This window comes from Hesperophylax consimilis, chromosome 6, assembly GCF_061612785.1.
Source record: "Hesperophylax consimilis isolate HC1 chromosome 6, BYU_Hcon_1.0, whole genome shotgun sequence".
Taxonomy (NCBI): domain Eukaryota; kingdom Metazoa; phylum Arthropoda; class Insecta; order Trichoptera; family Limnephilidae; genus Hesperophylax; species Hesperophylax consimilis.
This window is the reverse complement of record NC_142841.1, coordinates 23,091,880-23,114,805: the sequence shown is the minus strand read 5'-3', so window position 1 is coordinate 23,114,805 and position 22,926 is coordinate 23,091,880. Positions and strand designations below refer to the sequence as shown.

Sequence of the window (22,926 nt, the reverse complement as noted above, 5' to 3'; positions counted from 1 at the left end):
CAGGCTTTGAAAATACTTGTACAAAGCGGCCGTTAATTTAGGCGCGCAAACACGGCGTCCTCGTTGATAGCGGAACGGACATGTAGGCAGGGCCAAAGCTAGATTGTGAGTGTGGCCGTTGGTGGTTTGAATGCCGGCGAGTGGCGTGGAGCAGTTTTACCAACTTGGCCGTGCGCGAGGCAGGTGCGCGCGCACAGTGACAATGGTAACAACTGACCGCTTACTGATTTGAATTCGCGGGAGTTTTGAACGTGTCCGATTCGTCACGTGACAATATCTAGAGTATTTTTGAAAAACAACTTACAAATACGAATGCGTCTGTCACCAAGATTAAAAAAGAATGCAGTATTATAATTCCTTCGTGGCCTTTGTCCACCTTCGCGCACGTAACGATACTGAGGTTTAATTTCAGTAGTGCAGTTATGAATAAACTCTCTCTGTTTGGCCATGTCTCCCAAGTTCCAATACGCATCGAAAATGCTCTTCCTTTCATCTTCAGCAAATTTTTCAGAGCACTTCAATCAGCATGCATCTTTACAAGGAGGTTTCATTTTTCTTGCTTCTTTCACTGCTTTTTCAGGTTTTTTTTAATGACTCTCGTACGCTTTTCCACTATTTCTAGCTGCTTTCAATATGTTTCTCTTCCAGTTGGATTCATTTCTCTTTCGTTTACCTTTTTTAACAGGACTCAGAATATCAACGGTAGTAGAAAAGGAGGTATCGGCATTGCTGGTTGAAGCAATGGTACTAGGAACAGGTTGTAGATCAGGAGTATTTGAACCAGGATTGCTGTTTGAGGCAGAGGTACTAGTAACAGGTAGGTTAGGAGTTTGGCTGACAGTGCTGATTGATGGCGTTGAATGCATGAAATCTGAAGTGCTGACAGTTTCAGTAACCTTACTAAATTTACGAACATTACTGCTTGAAAGTGTTTGGGTCATGATGATAACACGGTCAATATCTTTCTGAAATGCATTGCAAATGTTTTTGTCAGGTGAAGGGTTCCAGTCTTTGTCTGCATCCGAATCATCAAAAGGTTCAGATTCGCTTCCATCACTTAAATTGCTTGAATTTGATGAACAAGAGGATGAGCTTGACTCATCAGACCTGGATTTAGAAGGAGAATCTCCAGGTGTTTTTCCATCAGCCACTTGATTCTTCGTATTAGTTTTATCCATGGCACAGGCATCCGATTGGTTGGCGTTTTGCTCAGTAATTAAGCTTGCATCAATGTTCTTGCTAATTTTGTTCGGGTTTTCTTCAGATGAATCTGCAATCAAGGAAAATAAAATAATAGGTACACAAGTAGAATCACAACACTCCTTTTTTGGTTATCAAAATCTAATCATGTTTCTCCTTTTTAGTTCAGTAACATATAGATAAGATAATTTAAAGTTTTTTCAATAAACGAACGTACCAGCTTTTGAAAATTCAGTAAAATTATTTTTGTCATTAATCGCCTCGAAAAATGTTTCCCTTTGATCAGTTTTCTGCTTAGTTGCTGCTGGCTGAAGAATATCATAATTAACATCATTGAAATTGAGTTTCCTTTTTACTTGGTAACCAGGTATTCCTGAAACAAGTACAAACATATAATATTTTTATAATTCCATTTACTGCACATTTTGTGTATGTATCTACAGTAAAATTTTCATACCTTCACTGTCGGATGAATTTCTAGATAAACATAAGTTTATCAACTTTTTCCCTCGAGAAGTCATGATCAATCTGGAAAGATAATCGTAAATTACAAATAAATAGAAGAAGTATTTGTGACAAAAGAACGCATGCTGGAATATGTGACAACTTACAAACAGTAGATTGTTTTAATGACAATAATGACAGATTCCTAAATGAAACTGCACATTTTCGTAATAACGGCCAAATTTTCTTTGGATGAATGTCATAAAACAAATTGATTCAAATCCGCATTGTCTGGGGAAGAAAGTTTTATTGACAATAGTGTCATAAGTTAAAATATTACAATCGATGCCACGCTCTTACAGTGCAAGAACGTCAAAATCAACATAAACCATGACAGGACGCTATTTATTTTCCTTACAATACTGACATTAAACAAAATACTGCATTCTTGATAAAAAAACTAAGAATAAAAAATGCTCTTACCTTGTAGCAATACTGTTTTCTGACGAAATAATACACTATTTCACTAAGCGACACGGACCTTCCTGCTCAACAGGTCAACGACAACTAACTTGTGACAGGCTTGAAAAGAACAATATAGAATTTCTTCAAAATGCGAAAACAACACTTTCTGCCCTCTAGCGGCTAAATATTAAGTTAAAAATACGCCACTTTTGCAGGGATATAGTACTTTTTATGGGCATTCCGAAAATATGCATAACTCAAAATTGACGATTTTTGATATATGACGTTGTTGAAAGGAGTGAGCGATATGTATATTTGCATAAATGATGTAGATGCAAAACATAAACTAATTGGGACGGAGAATTGTAAAAATCCGATGGAAAGACTTGTTAGATAATGGGTCTCCACGGAATCGAACCGCGTAGGGAAATGAAAAATACAATATTCAAGAATACCGGGCTAGCTCAAGCAGGTTCCGTGTTTTTAGTTCATTTGTATGAAGAGAGAATAGCCGCCTTCTATAGGTGGATAGAACGAAGGGGTTTCTTGGAAATAAAACAATATTATTATCGTGCTACAAAATGCCTTCAAGAAGACCTATATTACAGCACTTGAATCTACGCGTAGGAAAAGCTTAAATCTCTTTAAAAGAATGGAAAATGATGTAAAATTTATGAGAAGAGAGCAGAGACAGAAATAAATAGAATAAATCATGGAACGATACCGCATGGCGAGGATTTTGTAGGCGTCCAGGGTGGCAGCAGAGGAAAAGATGATTCGAAATATACTAGTACTTAATTTTTGGTGGAAACACTTTCAAAACACTGTTCTGCAAAGCAAATCTCGAATTCCAAATGGAGAAGCAAAACAACCTATCCTCGCGAAAGCTAGAAAACTAAGAGCCTCTGCCCTCCGTGGAAGCTGGGGACTGGGGCCTCGCCCCGCCAATTGTAAGAAAGTTCATTTCATAACAGACTTCTATGCCCCTTGGTAGCCGTGTTGATTCAAAACCTCATAGATCACAAATCCGGGAAAATACTGAATCAATTCAACTTGTACGAGAACCGGCAAAAATGATGTTTTATTAAATAATAATAAATTGAAAAAAATATATATTTTTTGCAAAATTCCATACAAGTTAGGAGGCTTCTTTGAATGAGTGTTTCGGCCTTGTAATCTAGGAGGTTTTGGTTGATTTCACGCGGAGCTTAATAAAGTTAAAGATTGTTTGAGGGATTCAGAAAATGAATGACATATCATGAAATTTCAACAAAATACCACTAAAACACTTACTTTATAATATAAAACTTTAATTAACAGTTAAATAACTTTATTACGTCCTGCAATTACGCGGACGTATCGGTGGAATTGTAGAGCTACGTTATGTATGCTCTCTCGCAATATATAAAACATATTGCACTAAAGTTAATACCACTTCAGTGCCAAAATACTACTAAACATTATTGCGAGCACCTATTGAAAATAAGTATTTCATTCTACAGGCATATTATTCTGAGGACGACCGCCGATTACACGGCAACCTCCCGCTCTGGCCAGCAGAAAATTAATATCCAACTTTCATGTAGTGTAGTTGAAGTAAAACAAAGTTTCGCTAGGTCATCAATGTCAGAACGTTATACGTACAACAATACACCATAATCATAACTTTGTGTTGTTCACCTCAACTGCAATTGTGTCCCCTACATAACAGGTACTAAAATATACTTACTTTAAAAAAATTGTAGCCAGGAATCGTTAAAACCTTTTTTTACGTTGGCATCATTGAGACAGTGTGAAATTGCCGTTTCTCGGGGCATTTCTTAAGAAACACGATCTTGGCTGCAGCATCTTCACTTGTGTTTTTTTTACTTTAAATAATTTAAGTTGTGTGTATTAGATATCTTTAATAATGTCAGTTATATTCAAAGTTAACCGTTTTATCTTACACGCATCCTTCCATCTCACTAAAGATAACCATACTATAGTCACAATATTGTATGCAAATCAGTTGTGGTTTGATTTTGGACTGTTATCAATATTAGCTGTGGTTAACAGTTAGAATTGGAAAGTATTCTGACTTACCCCTGGTCTTTTCGATCGATATTATGAACTTGAGGGACAATGCGTGGTCATCATGGAAGGGACATGTTCACTGTACCGGTTTTCTTAACAGACTGATCATGCATAGTTAAATTGTTGCAAATTTCACTGATGTATGTACTCCACACTGTCATCATTGCGTCAACACGTACACAACTCCTTTTTAAAGAGAACCCTTTAATATTTTTGTTTAATTAGGCAATAAAGTTATTGATTACGATAAAGAATCAACCCAAGGTATTTCAAAATGCTAAAGAAACATGAAATCCAACGTGCATCAGCTCAAATAAAACGAAATTTCAATCACCGGAAAAATTAATTATCAGTTAAATTTTTGTGGATAGTTAATCAACGAAATCTTTGAGAGATCTTTTTATATCTTTGACATCGTTGTCTGGTTTGGCACATCGGAGCGAAAGCTCGCAACTTGCCGGTGGTGTATTTAAACGCTTTAGTTTCTCGAGTGTAATTTGCTAAGTAATTCGGGAATGATTTTCGAAATAATCTTATACAGTGAAAACAACTGTTAGCTATGTTAACACCGCAACACAAGGCTCTTATTTAGACTAAAGCATTTGTTGGGTTGGAAACTTCTAGTTGTTATGATTTTAACGTAATTGAAATAAGAGACGATTTTATATTATTTAACGACGTGTTTTCCTTATTTTTACATAAAATGTAAGTTTTTGTGAGTATAAAATTATTATTAATTTCGGTGTTGCAGTATGGCGTTTTTGTATTGCAGGGTAAGCATTTATAATACAAACTTGTATCAGATACACAAAAAATGATCTGATTATTAAGTCATTCTTAAAAATCAGATCGTTAAGTTATTCTCAAAAAAGGAAGAGATATTTCAACCAGTTAACTTCCTGATAAATTTAAAGTAGGTTTTAAAACTTTTTGAAAAAAAAATGCTGAATTGTCCTCAACCCGAAGTGTCCTAGAGCATAATATTTTTTGAAAAATTTATATAGCTCCGTTTTCGTGAAAAATCACCTAAAGGGTGCTGAAAATTTCTCGCATCTGGGAATATATACTCGTACGTACCTAGTTGCAAGACGACAGCTGTACAGCAACATTACGAATACGTGGACTCAAAGGAATTCAACGATTTACCTGTCATAAAAGGTGAGTAAACCTATCATAAATTTAAAGAAAAAACTAATGTTACATTTTATCCAAAACTAACAGACTGATTAGTATTTGACCGATAATTTTTAGACACATTTGCTTCTCTGTTGTTCTGTGTATTTTCACTAACTTTACTATCGAATATATATCATATTTTAAATACTAAGTGGAAAAATTTTGTAACTCGATATACCCAGTATTTATATTGTTCACGTATATAATATTTATTTATTTAAATACTAGCTGTATTCCTCCACGCGTTGCTGTGCAAATAGAGTAGCAATAGAGCATGTTGTATTTACATCCAACAGATTTCGCAGTTTTGAAAAAAGCTGGTTTTTACATGTCACAGGTGACATCAATATAACGCTGTGCCAAAATTTCAAAGCCATCGGTGAAAAAGATTTAAGATTTTTAACAAACGAATATTTACCTTTTTATTTATATTGATTGTAAAGTAAGTAAATAGACTAGATCCCCATATAGATCTGAGAACATTTCACTACTAACTGGATAAATAAATTAGGTAATTAATTTAGGGTATTAGGTTCTTTTCAATATTAAAAATAAATTACGATAATCAAATAATTAAAATTGGGAAAACACACAGGAATACATATACTGTGCGACCGAGAATATTGAAATAACATCTCCCTTTTGCCAAACGGGTACGTTTACCAATTTTGCCCCAAAATTGCTTTTTAATTGTGTTATTATTGCCAACCATGTTTTCTTAAATCGTTTCAATATATTTTCTGAGAAGCAATATTTTTTTTCAATATTTCTTCAATAATCAACAACTTAAGAAAATAAGATGAACCAAATACGACCGACCTCCAGATTTATTTTCATAATTGAATGCTTATAAAAATATATTCAGTATCCAGGGTTATGTCTGATATATCAGGCAAGGTTTTATTTTTTTAGAAACTACTTTAAATGTTTTTCAATACTAAACCTTTTTTACAGAAGGATGAAAGAATTTTAAAATAATTATTATGAAGAATTTCATATATATATATAGACAAAAAAAATATATATATTATATAGACAAAACTATCAGTGGAAAATTTGATCTTTATTTATTTAATAAGAAAAATATAGAAAGCTTATTTTTTGGACGAGAGGTCTCCTTTTTTTCATTACTTTTGGCTTTCTTGGAATCACTCATAATACACACACATATATATGTTACTTTTTGGCTTTCACCTATTAAGGGTGATCTTGGTCATGTACAAGCTGTTAGTTATATAATAGTACCGATTAGACGTTTTTCTGAAAGTTAGAATCTTACTCAAACTACACATATATTTAAACCGTAACATATATACTTTTTTTAATAAAATAAAATTACTTACGTTTAATTAATTAATTAATTACATTACAGGGTACACAGAACGGTAATAATATTTAAGAAAATTCATATAAAAAACCATCTAACCGATAAATCAGATATAACATTAGAAGCGGTACAGGATACTACTGAAGCACTGCAATGGAAGATTTATTGATGCCACTATATTAGTAATGCATGAGTAGAAGCATTAGGGACATAAATAAAACCAAGGTATTTAAAATCTACAGTAATGCATTATGATTTATAATTCATATAAAAGTGAATAAATCTTCTTTTTCCGACGTGTTTGTATATTTAAATTTCTATTCACAGTTTGCCTCACCCTCGAATCGTCATACGGGATGTATACCCTTCCACGGATACAAAGGTCAGAGATTTAAGGGTTAGTTAACCAGGGCCGGATATTAAATCGAGGTAATCCTTGTTCCATTACGCATTCCCCAGAGAACAATTAATTAAATAAGTTTTACAATTCAAATTTATTTTCGTGTTGTTATTTACAAAGTGCGTTCTTTCTATGTTATTTACAAAGATCGTTTAACTCAACATCTAAGTTATTTACAAAGTGCGTTTTCACTCAACATCTATGCTGCATAAAAAGCTAAATGATGAATGAAAAATCAGGAAAAACATCATTTTTATAGTTGTTGTTATTACCGACAGTAGACAGGCATAATAACATACTTTTTTATGTTAGTACCGCACAACAGTCTCAAACTGCTCCCAACCGTCTGGAACCTGTGAGACTATGGCCACCCCATTGGGGTACTTTTTATTTTATTTATTTATTTAACGCCCATAGGGCTTTAACATGGTTGGTAGTATAATTTTTATTTGACAGATACTTTGAAACATAAAAAATAAGAATAAAATTACATATGATAAAAGCTATGCAACAAGTCATACAAACACAAGAAACAAAAACAGAAAATTACAGCTATTTGTAGGTTTACATGATGTGTTTAGGAGTATTGTTGAAATAAATGTTTTAAATGATCCACAAAACTTGCCAAGTTGGTATTGAATATGTCAACATCACCCAAGTAATGATTTCCCGTGGTGTGAAGTCGTTGTATCGGAGAGTGGGCAATGTAGTTACGCTTATGTGTGCTGCTGTAGAATATTGTATTTTGTCGTGTTGTTACTGTGGGTGTATGTATGTTTATAAGTTGCAGGAGTTCACAACAGTCGAATTTAGAGTTAAGTATTTTGAATAAGAACGTTAAATCGTTTATTTTACGTCTTTATTGTAATGTATGTATTTTTAGAGTATTTAATAAGAAATTGTATTTTAAGTCTTCGACAGAGATATTTAATTTAAAATTTATAAAACGTAGAATTTTTTTTTGTATTCGCTCAATGTTGTTAATGTGAATTTTGTAAGATGGAGACCAAACTACTGAGTTATATTCAATTAGACTTCTTACTAGAGATACGTTTAATAGTTTAATGGCTTGTAAAGAATTAAAGTTTTTAGTAGTTCTTAATACGAAGCCTAGTGTTTTCATACCTTTGTTCACAATTTGATGGATATGATTGGTGAAACTTAGTTTTTCGTCCAAAATAATTCCAAGATCTCTCATTTCCGTGACTCTTTCTAAAGCTATGTTATTGATGGAATATTCGAATAAAACAGGATTTTTGTTTCTGAAGAAAGTCAAGGTTTTTCACTTTACTATATTTAAAAATAAATTATTTTGAACGCACCAATCTGTAAACTTACTAATATTTGACTATAGTATATGGCAATGATTTATATTAGTTATTTTCTTGTATAGTTTGATGTCATCTGCAAAGAGCAATACCTCGACATCGTTGAAGCAATTGGTTATATCATTGATGAAAATGAGGAACAAAACCGGGTCAAGGTGACTACCTTGCGGTTTGCGGTAGGCCACTGGTAGCCCGGAAAGCTTTCGACATCCAAGATTTTATTTTAACGAACAGTTTACGATTTGACAAAAAGCTACTAAACCATTTTAGCATGTTATCCCTTATTCCTAGAGCAAATAGTTTTTGGATTAGAAGTTTATGGGATACTTTGTCGAATGCCTTCAAAAAGTCTGTATATATACAGTCGACTTGTTTATTTTCTGCAAATAATTGTATAATGAAGTTTTGAAATACCGTTAAGTTAGTTGCGGTGGATCTTCCTTTTATAAAACCGTGCTGTTTTTGATAAATTAATTTTATTAATTTGGGATAGATTTCATCAAGGACCAATGATTCATAAAGCTTTGGCAATACTGACTGTATACAAATGGGGCGATAATTAGCTATGTCAGTATCGTTTCCTTTTTTGTAGATCGGTATAATGAAGCTAGATTTCCAGCGGTCTGGAAAATGTCCAAGGGACAAAAGACGGTTAAATAGTAATGTGAGTAGTTTAGATAATGTATTAGAGCATTTTTTGAGGAATATTGGTTTAATGTTGTCTGGGCCAGCGGATTTGTCAGTGTCTAAGGAAAGTATTTTTTTTCGCAACACTTTTGTGTGATTTGGCAGTTTGTTAAGTTTGTGGTCATATTAAATTTTTATTCGGGTATTTTATCATCTGGAATGTCTTCATCATATACATTTTTGAAGAAGTCCGAAAAAAGGTTAACAATATCCTGTGTATTGTTTGCACTGATTCCATTCATTTGCATTATTGGCGGGTAGTCTGTGTTTTCATTGTTCATTTTTTTAAGAAATTTCCAAAGGTTTTTGGATTTAAAGACAGTGTCCTCGACAGAGGTTATGTACATTTTGTAACATTGTTTGGAAAGATCTTTACATTTTTTCCTAGTTTCGCTAAAGATTATATAATCATTTATGGATTTACTTTGTTTGAATTTTTTGTGTTCACTCTTTTTTTGCTGAAGAGAGGCTGTAAGCTCTGATGAAAACCAAACCGGGTAGGTATAGCTTCTCGGTGTGTAAAAAGGTACATAGGATTCAATAGTATTGGAAAAATATAAATAAAGTTTATCTAACGATTCATCAACGCTTTTATCGGATAAAAAAGACCAGTCTGTATTTGAGAGATGGCAGTTAATTGAGTCGAAGTCGGCTCGTTTAAAGTTTAGGACGCTTTGTGAAGGTTTCCTTTCATTATCGCATGTCATATTTTATTTAATGTATAGGGGAGGATGATGATTATCTATAGGTAGAAGTGGATCATTTGAGAGTTCAACAGACATTTTAGGATAGTTTGATAAAGCTTAGTCTACTAAGCGATTGTTACTGTTATATATAAAATTATGTTGATGCAAGTTTAGAAAGTTTATCATGTCCAAAATTTCACGTGCACGATCGTTTTCACTTTCGTTTATGATGAGACCACAGTTATTTGCTTTCCATATTAAGTTTGGTAAGTTATAATCCCCAAGAATAACAATTTTTGAGTGAAGATATTTTGATGAAATTGTTTCTATGTCTTCACAGTGGTAGTGGTAGATAAGCCGTTCCAAATATAATTTTCTCGATAGGAGTCGTTATTTGCACAAAAAGATGTTCGATGTTATTGTGTTTTGTGGTTAATTTTCGTGCTGACAACTTCTGTTTTATTGCAATTAAAACTCCTCCACCTCTTGACTTGGAACTTGATGTGACGTTTCTGTACAAAATACTTTGTAGTTAGTAAGACCGAGTTCAGTCGATTTGATTTCCGAGTTTAGCTAGGTTTCCGTAAGTATAATGATGTCATGATGATGAGAAGGTAGAGCTGCTTGTAGGTCATCAAGTTTTGATCGCAGTCCACGGATGTTTTGATAATAGATTTTTATAGTTCTGGTTCGGTTAGGTGGGATTGCTTGAATATTTTTGTAACATCCTAGTTTTTTGGTCGATTCGGCACGATTCGGGGGGTGGAGTTAATGTATTTTATGGTGACATCTTCACCATATTCTTTCCTTTTCTCCAGCTGAACCCTCAGATCGCTTAGAAATTTTTGTTGCGCCGGTGTTGAGTCGGGGTAAATTCTGACATTGTTCTTGAGAAGACTTCATTTGCTTAAAATATTTCTCGATTGTGTTGAATTTTGAAGTTCAATTTTTATTGGTCTAGGCTTGTCATTTAATAATTTTCCAACCCTATAAAATTTTGAAATATTTTCATTTGCTGAATTGTCGATTTCACCAATTATACTTGTGACAGCTGCCTGGTCATCCAAGATCCTGCCAGCTTCTGTCGTCTTAATGCTTTCGGGCGCATTGCAAATAATAATATTTTTAGATCGCACTTGTTGTTCATTCATTTCCGAAATTGCCTCACAAATACTAAAGTTATTTCGAAAAAGATTTGCTCTAATCTCCTTGTATGCGCAGTTCACCTTCAAAACTAGCAGTTTTGGATGCTACAGCTGAAGACATGGTACTTATGGCACTTAAAATTTCACATGCAATTGGGGAAATTTTAAAGATTTGATCCTTATTAAATTTGTTAGCCGGATCAAAAAGTACCTTATTTAAGGCATTGACAGCTATTTCTGCTTTGGAGATGAAATTTCGCACATCCATTGTGAAACGTTTAAAAATTCACTATTCACTGCTTATCACTGTTGGGAGTCGATGATTTGTTATTGCTTTTGTTGACACAGTACACAAGCACTTCCAATGCTAAATACTGCTATGTTAGTAAATAAGTGCTGCTTGTTAATATTCGATAATATTTATGTGTAATAATTCACTGTAAATAGTTTAAATTTTAAATTTTGACAGGAGTAGATCAAAATATGTTTGTACTGTCAAAAGAGTATTGTTGTAATAAGGGTACGTTGTAAGGCTGACGGTAGGGGGGAGGGGAATAAGATAGGTAAAAAAACTACGCAGATACGTGAAAAATTACGGGACATAAAAATTAAAGCAGAAATCTGAGATAAATCACGGGATATTCTTCTATTTATTTAACGTGAAGTATCTATTTATTTATTTATTCATTTAGATTTACACACAGTACAATATGATACAAGATATAATTAAAATATTTTTAGTGATTAAAGATTATTGTACCTTATCAGGTCGAAATTATTGGTTCCTAACTAGGCAAATTGCCCGTTCCAAGGAACCAAAAAATATGTGAAAATAAGTGTGTGATTTGTCTATGTCTATAATATATCTCATTAATGTTTTAATTTGTGATGTTTAATCGTTACAATCTTATGATAGAGTCGAACTTGAGCTGTTGTGTATGTTTCAACTGTGTAAGAGCAATAATTAGAATAATGGAAGATATATATAGAGTGTGATTAGTCTATGTCTATTTATTACGTGACGTTTTTTAACATTTTTTCAGATTCTCCTCTGCCCAGTCCAATCAACCATTTAGTTATTTTTGGGCCTATGTTTGAAATATTACAAGTTTTTATGTTTAATTCAGGGAGGATTTTGTTGTAAAGTTTAGGTCCCAAGTATGTGTGTGTCTTTTGATACTTTGCCGTATTGCTCGTTGGGACCATAACGTCATTTCTGGTGTGGCTTCTTGTGATGTGTTTATGGTCAATTTTATTAATATTGTCTAGATTTTTATGTACATGGATAATACCTTTTTTATAAGGTTTTGACGAACATCAAGTACATTAAATTGTTTAAAGAACTCATCGCTAGAGAACCTTTATGGTTTGCGCATTATGACTTTAATTATTGATTTCTGGGCCTTCATAAGCGGATCTATAATTGGTATTTCTGATGCTCCCCAGCCAATGCAACCATACATTAAGAGGGAGTTGCACAGTCCGAAATATATTTTTCTTAGATCTACTTGTCTAATTATGTTTCGCACTGCAAATAAAATATGAGTAAGTTTTCTTACCCTTGTTGTAAGATTGTCAATGTGATAATTCCACTTAAGATGATTGTCTATTATAACACCTAGGTACCTTTCACACATTCAAGATCTTCACAATTGCAGTTAGGTTTAGTATTATAGGAGTTACAGTCATGATTATGTGTTTTTATTGTGTGTGTTCTACTAGGATTGTCTATGGACACACATCGAAAAGTACAGTTGAAGTTCTATCCACAATTTTTTTTATTGATAACAGTGCCAAAACTTAAACCGAACTAAAAAAATACCTAACAAGTAATCCGTTATTCAAATGGTAGCACGAAACCAGAGTGATCTGTGAGTTTATAGTGTCCTAACACTTCATGCTGACATTCCAAAACAAACGTCACTCAGCCACAATAACAACACAGATAACGCAGCAAATCCACATAGAGTAGTCGAGCCAGTTTCCAACCTTTCCTACTACAAAGAGCACAACAACAAGAAATGTCTGCCGACAAAAACCTTCGAAGCAAAGGACAAATGCCCGCGACAACGAGCTTGGCTACAGATGTATCTTCACAAATTGACATACTTATGGAGAAAATGGAAAAAAATGGTAACAAAACTGGAAGCTTTTAAATCGGCAATTATAAAAAAAATTGACGATGAAAACTTAGAGAGTAAACACTCGAGAGATTTCATCAGCCGTCAATATGACGATCTAATTGCTAAAATGGAAACCATCACTAAATTGGTTTCCGAAGAAGAGTTACTAAGGAATACATTCGTCGAAAAGGACAAACAAATAAAGTGTCTGGAAGTCAGATTGGCGGAAGTTGATCAAAAATCACTAGAAGATTCACTGGAGTTTGCCGGCCTCATTCCAAAAATGACGAGCAGCCTTCTGATGCTATAAAACGGGTGGCTTCAATTGCAGGAGTGAATATAAAAGGAGAAGATATAGTGGAAGTAACGAGGATACCTGATAAATGACCGGGAGTCCCCCCAAAAATACATATTAAACTAAACAATAGACAAAAGAGATACCAACTTCTTACAAACAGGAAACTTTTAAGCTCAGCCACCGCGCAGGATCCAGAAAGTCAACGAATCTACATCAGTGAAATTCTTAGTCCTCATTACAAAGACCTTGTAATTTTCTCAATCTTTTCGCCATTCTTTTATTTGTTTAAAACAATATAAAATTTTCTTCTCTCTTGGCTATGACCGATATTTAATTTTTTTTTTCTAAGGCTTTGCATATGTGTTCGCAGGGATGGAACATTCCTCCCTACAACACATAAGCTTCCATGAAAATTGGACCCTTAATTTCTTTGATATCTACAGAAAGCTACTTAAAGCTCTCTTGTACTATATATCTTTATAGACATATGTACTTAACTAATTAATACGTTATTTACGAACTTGAACGCAAATATTTCCGTATTTATATTGTAATTAAATTCCATCAAACGTTGTGTAATTTTTTGATTTATTATATAGGATTTTAATTACTTTCATTTTGTGGTAACCCTCTCGGTTCTGATCAAGGCGTTGCGTTTCAAAATTGTATTGGTCTTTCCATTGCAAACCTAGACTTAAATGATTTCTCTGAATGAGCTAGCTTCCCTATTGTAACTATTCTGATTCCCTGCACCCTAACAAAGTCGTAGTTAATCGCAGGCAAAAGATATTATACATGTTTATTTGAACAGGTGATTAAATATAACTCAAATGGTTAATTGTTAGTAAATTTGATTTTGGTAGACTCTTGTGTCTGTTTGGCGCCACTCCTTTATGATTCTGCTGCTATAAGGTACATGTAAAGATTGATTTAGTAGGTTAATGTAATTAGTTAATTGCATATTTGACGAACTCGGAATAGCCCATTTGCTGCCATAATTTGGCTCCTAACCTCCTGCAAGTAAACGAGATGATCGAGAATCAACTAGAAATTCGCACAATCTTTTGACACGGTTCATTGATTGGTACCTCAGTTACCGCGTCCCAAAGAACCTTCCATCGTCATCATGCGCTGCCTTCAAGTCTCTTCTCGAGTCCCGAAACCCCCAAATTTTGACTCCTCCTTGGACTACAATTTACTTAGGGCGAACCGGTTTCGTCCTATATACAATCATATACTCACGGTTGGTGTGGACTTACGGGTCGTGAATCCTCATTCCACGTTTAAGAGAAAATGCGAGAATGGTCCAGAAGACCTAAAATGCAAGCTGTATGCAGGTCCGCATTCTCCAGTAAACAGTACATACGAATAAATATATGTATACATACGTTTTGGGAAAGGTTTATAACTTGCAATACGAGGCTATCTACTTCGCATTCCAAGCTCGGATCTCGCACAAAGAACTCTGCGAACCTCTAAGTTTGGTTACCGAATAAATACGTAATAATAAGGTGATACTAATAAATACTAGTAAAATAAGATCTTATTGATAGTTTGTTTTGGAGAGCTATCAAACTCCAGGCTTTTTGTTTGGTTTTGACGTTTTTATTTAAGAGAATCGTCATCTCTATTTTGTTTGGTTAATGGTCTTGTTATAGGAGCGACCACTGCCTCCTATTTGATGAACTGTATTTTTCTTTCCCCAGGATTCAACATTAGATTTAGTTCATCCTATCCCGTGATTTTAAACTGTTTCATGTAATTGATTATCACATAAGAGGGTACACGCCTCTCAACTTTCTCAGGCAACTGATGGGATCTATGCGAATACTCCATCAATAATATTCAAATGTTTCGTATAATTATTCGATATAAATCTTACTAACCCGTGATTTTTCAATTGTCGATTATGAATGATAGGTATTTGTAAACACGCAGCTTCCAGCTGTTTCAGGTAACTAATAAAAATCTATGCGACTATCTAATCAATGGTATTTAAATGTTTCATGTAATTTTTCGATATAAATCTTGCTAAACCGTGATTTTCAATTGTCGTTTGTGAATGGTAGGTATTTGTAAGCACGCAGCTTCCAGTTGTTTCAGGTAACTAATAAAAATCTATGCGACTATCTAATCAATGGTATTCAAATGCTTCATGTAATATTTCGATATAAATCTTGCTAAACCGTGATTATCATTTTTCGTTTGTGAATGATAGGTATTTGTGAATACGCAAAAATCGCTGCACATTGTACAATGACATCCTGGTAATTTTCTTTATAACCCTGATAAATTATCTAGTTACGGCCAAGGTCGTTTTCAAACTATGCGGTTGACACAGTTCTCCAGTGACTTTATTTATAAACATATCGAATAATGTAAACACCTTCTTTGACACACTAACCCAGATGTGAGATTGTTTATTTAAGAAATATTTCTATCTCTCCTTGTAATTCAGTTATGTTACCTTTTATTGTGCATAGTTAATAAAAATATTTTTAATTCCTTTTTTGAAGTTAAACTATTTATTTCATTTTCCGAATTTAGTAAATTTACTAAAGGTTAAATGCAGAATAAATATAAATATATATTTAAGTACACATATCTCGATTGTCAAAATATGTTAAATAAGAGTACATATATTAATAAATAAATATAAAATATATGATTCTATACAGTCTTGAATATTAATAAATACATATTTTCTTTTTCAATAATATAGATATGTCCTCGGGTAGGTATTAAAAATAGCTACCATTTCGATGCTTCGATTAATAAATAAAATACACATATATATAAATACATTACTCATATATATATTCTTTATATACAATATATTATTTTATATTTATATATATATATATATATATATATATATATACAATATACATATTTTAATGTGTAATTCTTTGTTTTGTTGTTTTAATAATTTAATTGATATACCATAATCAGCTGTGCCTCCTCACTCCTTGGGCCTGAAAATTATTTATAAAAGGAAAACTCACCCCCTTCAAGATTTTTCCGGTTGGGATGTACACAACAAATCTTGTCGAAGAAATCCTACCTAATTAACTGTATTTTTCAACTAATTTCAAAATAAATCTTTTGACTATTTATTCCTATTTAATATTTTATTTCTTGCTTGATTCATATAAATTAGCTGGTATTTAATATTTGTGATATAGATGTGCCGGAAAACTATAAATTATTTAGGTCGAACTATTTTTGTTATTTTCACTCCTTTTTAATTTTTTTATATAAATTTATAAGAAAATTCATTCCGAATTGCGCAAACTTTTAATTATTTCGATTCTGAATAAATTAAATATCTGTTAAAACTTTCTTCTAAATTGCACTGGTTTCATCAATATTTTAACCTATCCACAATTAGTTTTTTTTTCGAACTGTTTCTTTTTGAACAAAGGTTTGGGCGTTTATTATTATTGAATCCTTTTTTGTTTTTGCGTTTCTTTTAAACTAAGATGAAAGTATTTACTATTAATAATTTTAAACAAAATTACAATCTATTTTTAAATATTAATTCGCGAACACGTTCACTCTAGATTAACGATAAACTCTCAATTAAATTTGAATGTTTTCACTTTGAATGAAATAATTATTTTTAAATTTTAATTAATTCACAATTCACTTTTTAGCACTTCTCACTTTACTCTTTTAAGCACTGAGTTTAGCCCTATTTATTTTTACGGTTTAATTAAATTAAACTGACTTAACAAAACTTCACTGATGGGGTTTTCAAAGGAATTTAGAAACTGAATTTAAGAAAATAAATTTTGAACAAGTCCAGGGACTTGTTCAAAATTTAAACTTAGACTTTTTCAAAATTTAACACTTAGAGATATTTTACTGTCAATTTTTACCAAGAAACGTGGTACTGCGGCGTATTCACCTCTTCAAAACCTCGACTGACTGTCTCAAAACTGGTGTGCATCTTATTTTATACCCCTCTCAGGTTCCAAAAGACGTATCTGAATTTTCTTTGATAATCAATTCTATCTTTTAACAACTCGCAAATCCGAACACACCTTCCCCTAATTTAAATTGTGCCTACATACGATCTTCTGTTTTCCGGCTCTGGGTTGTGGTTAGTTTTTATCTCAAGACTCTAAATCCGAATCGGGTAAGTCTGCGTTAATCGCCCAAGCTTCCTTTGTCCTCTGTTCATACAAAATGTAGTTAAAATCTCATGATTTTGCGTTCCTTTTTTTTTCAATTCGCGATAGGTCCGTCTTCAATAACATATATATAGATCTCAATTTTATGCATCTCGTGCGAAAGTTGTTTAAATCCATGTCGAAATCTTTACTACGCATTTTTGAATTTCGATTTGTCTAAATTCTACTTAATTTTATTGTCACTTATATGAGCTTTTCCATTTCCACCCGTACTTTCTCTCTTTATGTCGCAGATTTGAGTTTTCCCTTTTTCTTTGAATTTTATTTTATTCGCGACGTTTTCCTCCACAAATTTCTTCTTTATGCTTATGTTATTTCTCATAACTCTATAACTAATTATATTCCAAGCCGTATTTATTAATTTCACGGATAACTTAGAATTGTATCGCTTTTCTCCACTTGGATCATTCCTTATCCCCGTTTCTTACCCTTTCCTTTCTCTTTTTCTCTTTTTTCCCGATGTGTGTGGTCTCCAGGAAAATTTCATACTTCATTTATTATTAATTAATATATAGTTTTCCACACTTCCATGGGAGATATACCTAATTTGACTCTGGGATATCTGTCACTTTTATTGTTTTACTCGATCTCCGCCCCACCTTCTATCTCTTACATACAAGATTTCACATATATCATACGTTTGGACATCTGTTTACGTCTCGAATTTATGTACTACTGCCGTAAAATTAATTTAATTTTAGAGCCATTAGTTTTAATCTCTTTTGCTTTATCTAAATATCCCATAAGCCCTACGTTAAATTTTATTGGTTTTCTGATTGTTTATTACCTTAACGTAAATAAGAATCATGTTCGAATTTCGATTGTTTATCCTTTAAAATACACATGAGACTGTAAACCTTTTATCTCATGTCTCTTCTTCTGCAGTCTTGTGTAACTCTTATATCTATCTACCCTGATATTCATGTAAAATGCCTACGTTTCCTGAATTTAATCTATCGCTATATGTTTAGCTTTGTTGCCTTCTTATGGTACCCTATTTTCATGTCCCTAGGACCTTTGTAGCAGCTCAAAATCTTTGTATTATCCTTCCGTTCAGTCGCTGCACTTTTCTAAAATGTCTATTTTTTTGCGAGATTTTCATTCAAAATTGATTTACCAATATGTCCGCTTCATCTTAAATTGATAACGATTAGTTTCCATTGTTTCCAACACTCTCACCTCTCTTTAGTACGATTTTTATCGAACTTGACACCCTATCTCTATCATAAATAATTGCACTACATTTGAAAATTCTGCCAGCAACTTTCTTTCGTTTTACCGTCATTCTTTTATACTATCACGCTTATAATTTTTCCATTGCATTTTCGCGTGTGTGTTTTTCAACTTGTAAAAACTTCAAAGCACTCGATTTCTATAGTTCGCTATCTCATAAATGTCTCAGTTATTGTAAACATTCCCAGGATTCGTTCCCTTGAACGTCGATTGTTTACTCTATAGTGCGTTCGCCTCTAATTTCTGTGGGAATGGAAATGTAATAAATTATCTATTTTAATGTCGGGTCCAAAGTTCATTCCTTTGTCTTTCGTAGACACACGCCTTTCCGTTCAGTGATTGGTTACTCAAAATTTTATAGCTTTTTGTTCAGATCTATTGGTTGACAAAATTCAATGTTTAATTTTTAGGCCTAGACAGGGGATTCCTTTCTCGTGCTAGACGATTTTACGACCTCTCTGCTTTCGTCCCAGAACCTCGATTTAATTCCAACTATTACAGGTGCCTACTGCAAACAAACTGAATCAATTTTTAAATCAACAGATGTCGCTAGAATGACGGTTTTCATAAATAATTTGCATATTTTTAGCAGCTATGGTTTATCTGTTTTTTCACTGTGATTTAAGCCTTTCATCACAACCTTCTATGGAGAACAAAATCAAAGGCGAAAGAAAGAGGATATAATTATGTGTATATTAGTTTTCAAAAAAAGAAAAGTACCTCAGATGCCATTGCCAGGGTGACAGACTTCATTGTAAAAAGCCTTGATAAAGGAAATAAATGTATTTAAATCTATTTAGACCTCTCTAAGGCTTTTGATACAATATCACACTTTAAACTAATTAAAAAACTTGAAAAAATCGGCATCACAGACAAAGAGCTAAACTTCTTTAAAAGCTACCTAAATGGACGCAAACAACAGGTTAAAATACATAATACCCTCAGTAACCAGCGCTCAAGTGACTATGGAATTCCACAAGGAAGCGTGTTGGGACCAACTCTGTTCTTACTGTATATAAACAACTTTTGCAACCTTGAAATTGAGGGAAGCATTGTTAGCTTTGCCGACGATACTGTCTTACTGTTTGAAGGCAACAATTGGTCAGCTGTATTTAAAAAAGCTGAAAAAAATATTAACTTAGTTAAAAAATGGTTAGATATAAACACGCTTACTCTTGACACGAAAAAAACAAAATATATCACTTCAAGCATCAATACTGCAGGCCAACCTAATGATGATTACTCCATAAAAATACATAACTGTACGAATCCCAATGTATGCAATGAGTGACCCTGTATAGAGCGAACTCCACAGATGAAGTACCTCGGCCTCACCATTGACCCATACCTCAAATGGAATATACATACTCAGATCATTGCGAATAAAATTAGGAAAACAATACATTTCTTCAGATCCGTAAGGAACTTCCTTAACTTACAAATTCTTAAAACGATTTATTTTGCATTAACCCAATCTATCATTGAGTATGGTATCATTGCATGGGGAAGGAGTACTTCATCAGCTCTAGATCCTGTTGAAAAGGCGCAGAAAACGATTATGAAAATTATTCTCAAACTTCCTCAAACTGCAAACAGTAACTTAATTTTCAACATAATGAGAGTATTTGATGTTCGACAGATCTATGTTAAAACTATCCTCAGGCATCTCTTTAAAAACAAACACGTGCTTTACGAAAAAAAAATTAACTTTAGATTTACGCGTAATTCGAACAAAGACATGTTTATTTATTTATTTAATATCAACGGTATAAATATACCATAAACAATGATAACATGTCACAGTTAAAAACGTAGAAATATTTAAAAAAAAAAGAATTACAAATATATGTGGCATTTGATTGTGAAATGACATTAGAGAGTAAGTAAACAAGAGATACAAGTACATAAGTTTCTATAGTGCAAATAAGGTAGAATTAATTTAAATTAATATTGATTGAAAAGATTTGATAGCAAAGCCCTCTTGTACCTACCTTGCGTGCAGTTAAATAGATCTGCCACATCTGCGTATCTATTACTAACTTCATGCAACCTAGGTACAAGCGAGTGTTTGGAATACTCAGTCCTGATATTGTTGCATTTAAACAAAATTTTAGAACGAGTAGCTCTCGTGGGTATATGAAATTCAATGAGGTTAATTAAATCAGGACTGTCTATACTACCATTTACAATTTTGAACATAAATATTAAGTCGGATATAATTCTTCGATCTGAGAGTTTTAATAAATTTAGATTTTTCATCAAGTAATTAAAGTTTATATTTTCAATGGGAATACCGAGTTTAAAATTAATGTGTCTTAGGAATTTATGTTGAATTTTTTCGATTGAATCTGAATGTAATTTGTAGTGGGGGGACCAGATCGAGGAGTTATATTCGACTTGACTACGAACCAGGGATGTATACAAAATTTTTAATGTTGAAATATTCTTGAAACCTCTGGAATTTCGAAGAATGAAGCCTAGCATTTTCATTCCTTTATTATTAATATTATTCATATGCGATATAAAGTTTAATTTAGAGTCGAAAGTTATCCCCAGGTCATTAATTTCTTCGACAGAGGTAAGGATTGAGTTATTGAGTTTATATGAATGAATAATTGGTTGATTTATTCTGTAAAATTTAATTGAATAACATTTATTTATGTTCAGATGAAGTTTGTTAAGAGAACACCAATTAATTAACCTGTTCAAATTATTTTGTAGACAGATACAATCTTCAGCGCTTTTGATTATTTTAAATATTTTTAAATCATCTGCGAAAAGTAATGCATTAATATCTTCATCAAATATATTTACAATATCATTTATAAACAGTAAAAATAATATTGGGCCTAAATGAGACCCCTGTGGTACACCACTGGTAGCTATAAATTGATTGGAAATGAACAAATTGATTTTTACAAGTAAAACTCTATCAGTTAGATAGCTAGCAAACCATTCTAAAAGTTTTCCGTCAATACCGAGCTTACGTAGTTTGATCAGGAGAATTTTATGGCATACTTTGTCAAAGGCCTTGATAAAGTCCGTATATATGGAATCTACTTGAGTTCTGTTAGCTAATGCGTTTGATATATAGTTTTCATATAACGAGAGATTTGTCAGAGTTGATCTACCCGACAAAAATCCGTGTTGATTTGGAACAATGAGATGGTTAATACATTGTGAAATTTTATCAAGTTTTTCAAAAAGTTTAGGAATTACGGATAGCTTACATATTGGTCTATAGTTAGTAACATCACTTTTATTACCCTTTTTAAATATAGGAGTTAGATAACAACGTTTCCAAATATCAGGGAAGCACCCTGAGTCAAGGGATTGATTAAACAATAGAAAAATCGGCTCAGCCAGTGAAGTAATGCAATTTATCAGGATATTGGGATGTACATTATCAGGTCCAGCCTTTTTGTTTTTGTCTAGGGATTTGATTTTACTTATAACGTCGTTTAAATTGATGTGTATGGCAGGGATATGTATACTCTCGTTAAGCGACGAAGGTGGTATATAATTGTCTGGGATATCTTCGTCATAGACGCTTTTAAAATAATCAGCAAAATAGTTAACTTTTACATTCATGTCAGTACTACTCTTTTCTTTGAAGTGCATTGAAAGGGGTAAACCTTGTTTGTTTTTTCTAAGAGAGTTAACGTGAGTGAAAAAGTTTTGTATATTAGAAGGTATAGAGTTTTCGATTCCATTTATATAATTGAAATATGAATTTCTTGATAGTTTTTTACATTGAGTTCTATAGTTGTGAAATATCTTGTAGTCGTTAAGAGAGTTCGATTGTTTAAAGTTTTTGTGTGCAATTTTTTTACAGATAACTAGGTTAATTAGCTCGCCACTGAATCATTTTGGGAACTTTTCTTCCTTGAAGTGTGAAAGTGGTACAAAGCTTTCAATGGCCTTATTAATAATTTTGTAAAATAATTCAAGATTATAGTTAATAGTATTATTATGGTGAAGAAATGACCAGTCTTCATTTGCAAGATATTGATTCATGTTAGAATAGTCAGCTTTGGAGAAATTATAAGTTAGGTTAGGAAGAACAGTTGTGTCATCTGGTGAGTTATTAGTAGTGATGGTTATGCTTAGGGCGGGGTGGTGGCAGTCTAGGGGGAGAAGCTCGT

General features: G+C 32.9%; 1 protein-coding gene across 1 annotated transcript; it reads right to left on the bottom strand.

Moving 5' to 3' along the window:
- Positions 1–319: 319 nt before the first annotated feature.
- LOC149423091 (uncharacterized) lies at positions 320–2,190 on the bottom strand. The gene is made up of 4 exons (XM_089632849.1): positions 2,128–2,190; positions 1,658–1,728; positions 1,418–1,573; positions 320–1,270 (listed from the first exon to the last, which is right to left on the bottom strand). Exons 2-4 carry the CDS (start codon positions 1,719–1,721, stop codon positions 588–590), a joined length of 903 nt encoding a protein of 300 aa, XP_089488975.1. The 5' UTR covers positions 1,722–1,728; positions 2,128–2,190; the 3' UTR covers positions 320–587.
- Positions 2,191–22,926: the final 20,736 nt, after the last annotated feature.

What these genes read in the sequence shown, in the direction of transcription:
- LOC149423091 (XM_089632849.1), bottom strand. Translation starts at nt 1,721, where the DNA reads ATGACTTCTCGAGGGAAAAAGTTGATAAACTTATGTTTATCTAGAAAT. An exon ending in AAATTCATCCGACAGTGAAG is followed by an intron (nt 1,574 to 1,657) that starts GTATGAAAATTT and finishes TACTTGTTTCAG; the next exon opens with GAATACCTGGTTACCAAGTA. An exon ending in TACTGAATTTTCAAAAGCTG is followed by an intron (nt 1,271 to 1,417) that starts GTACGTTCGTTT and finishes CCTTGATTGCAG; the next exon opens with ATTCATCTGAAGAAAACCCG.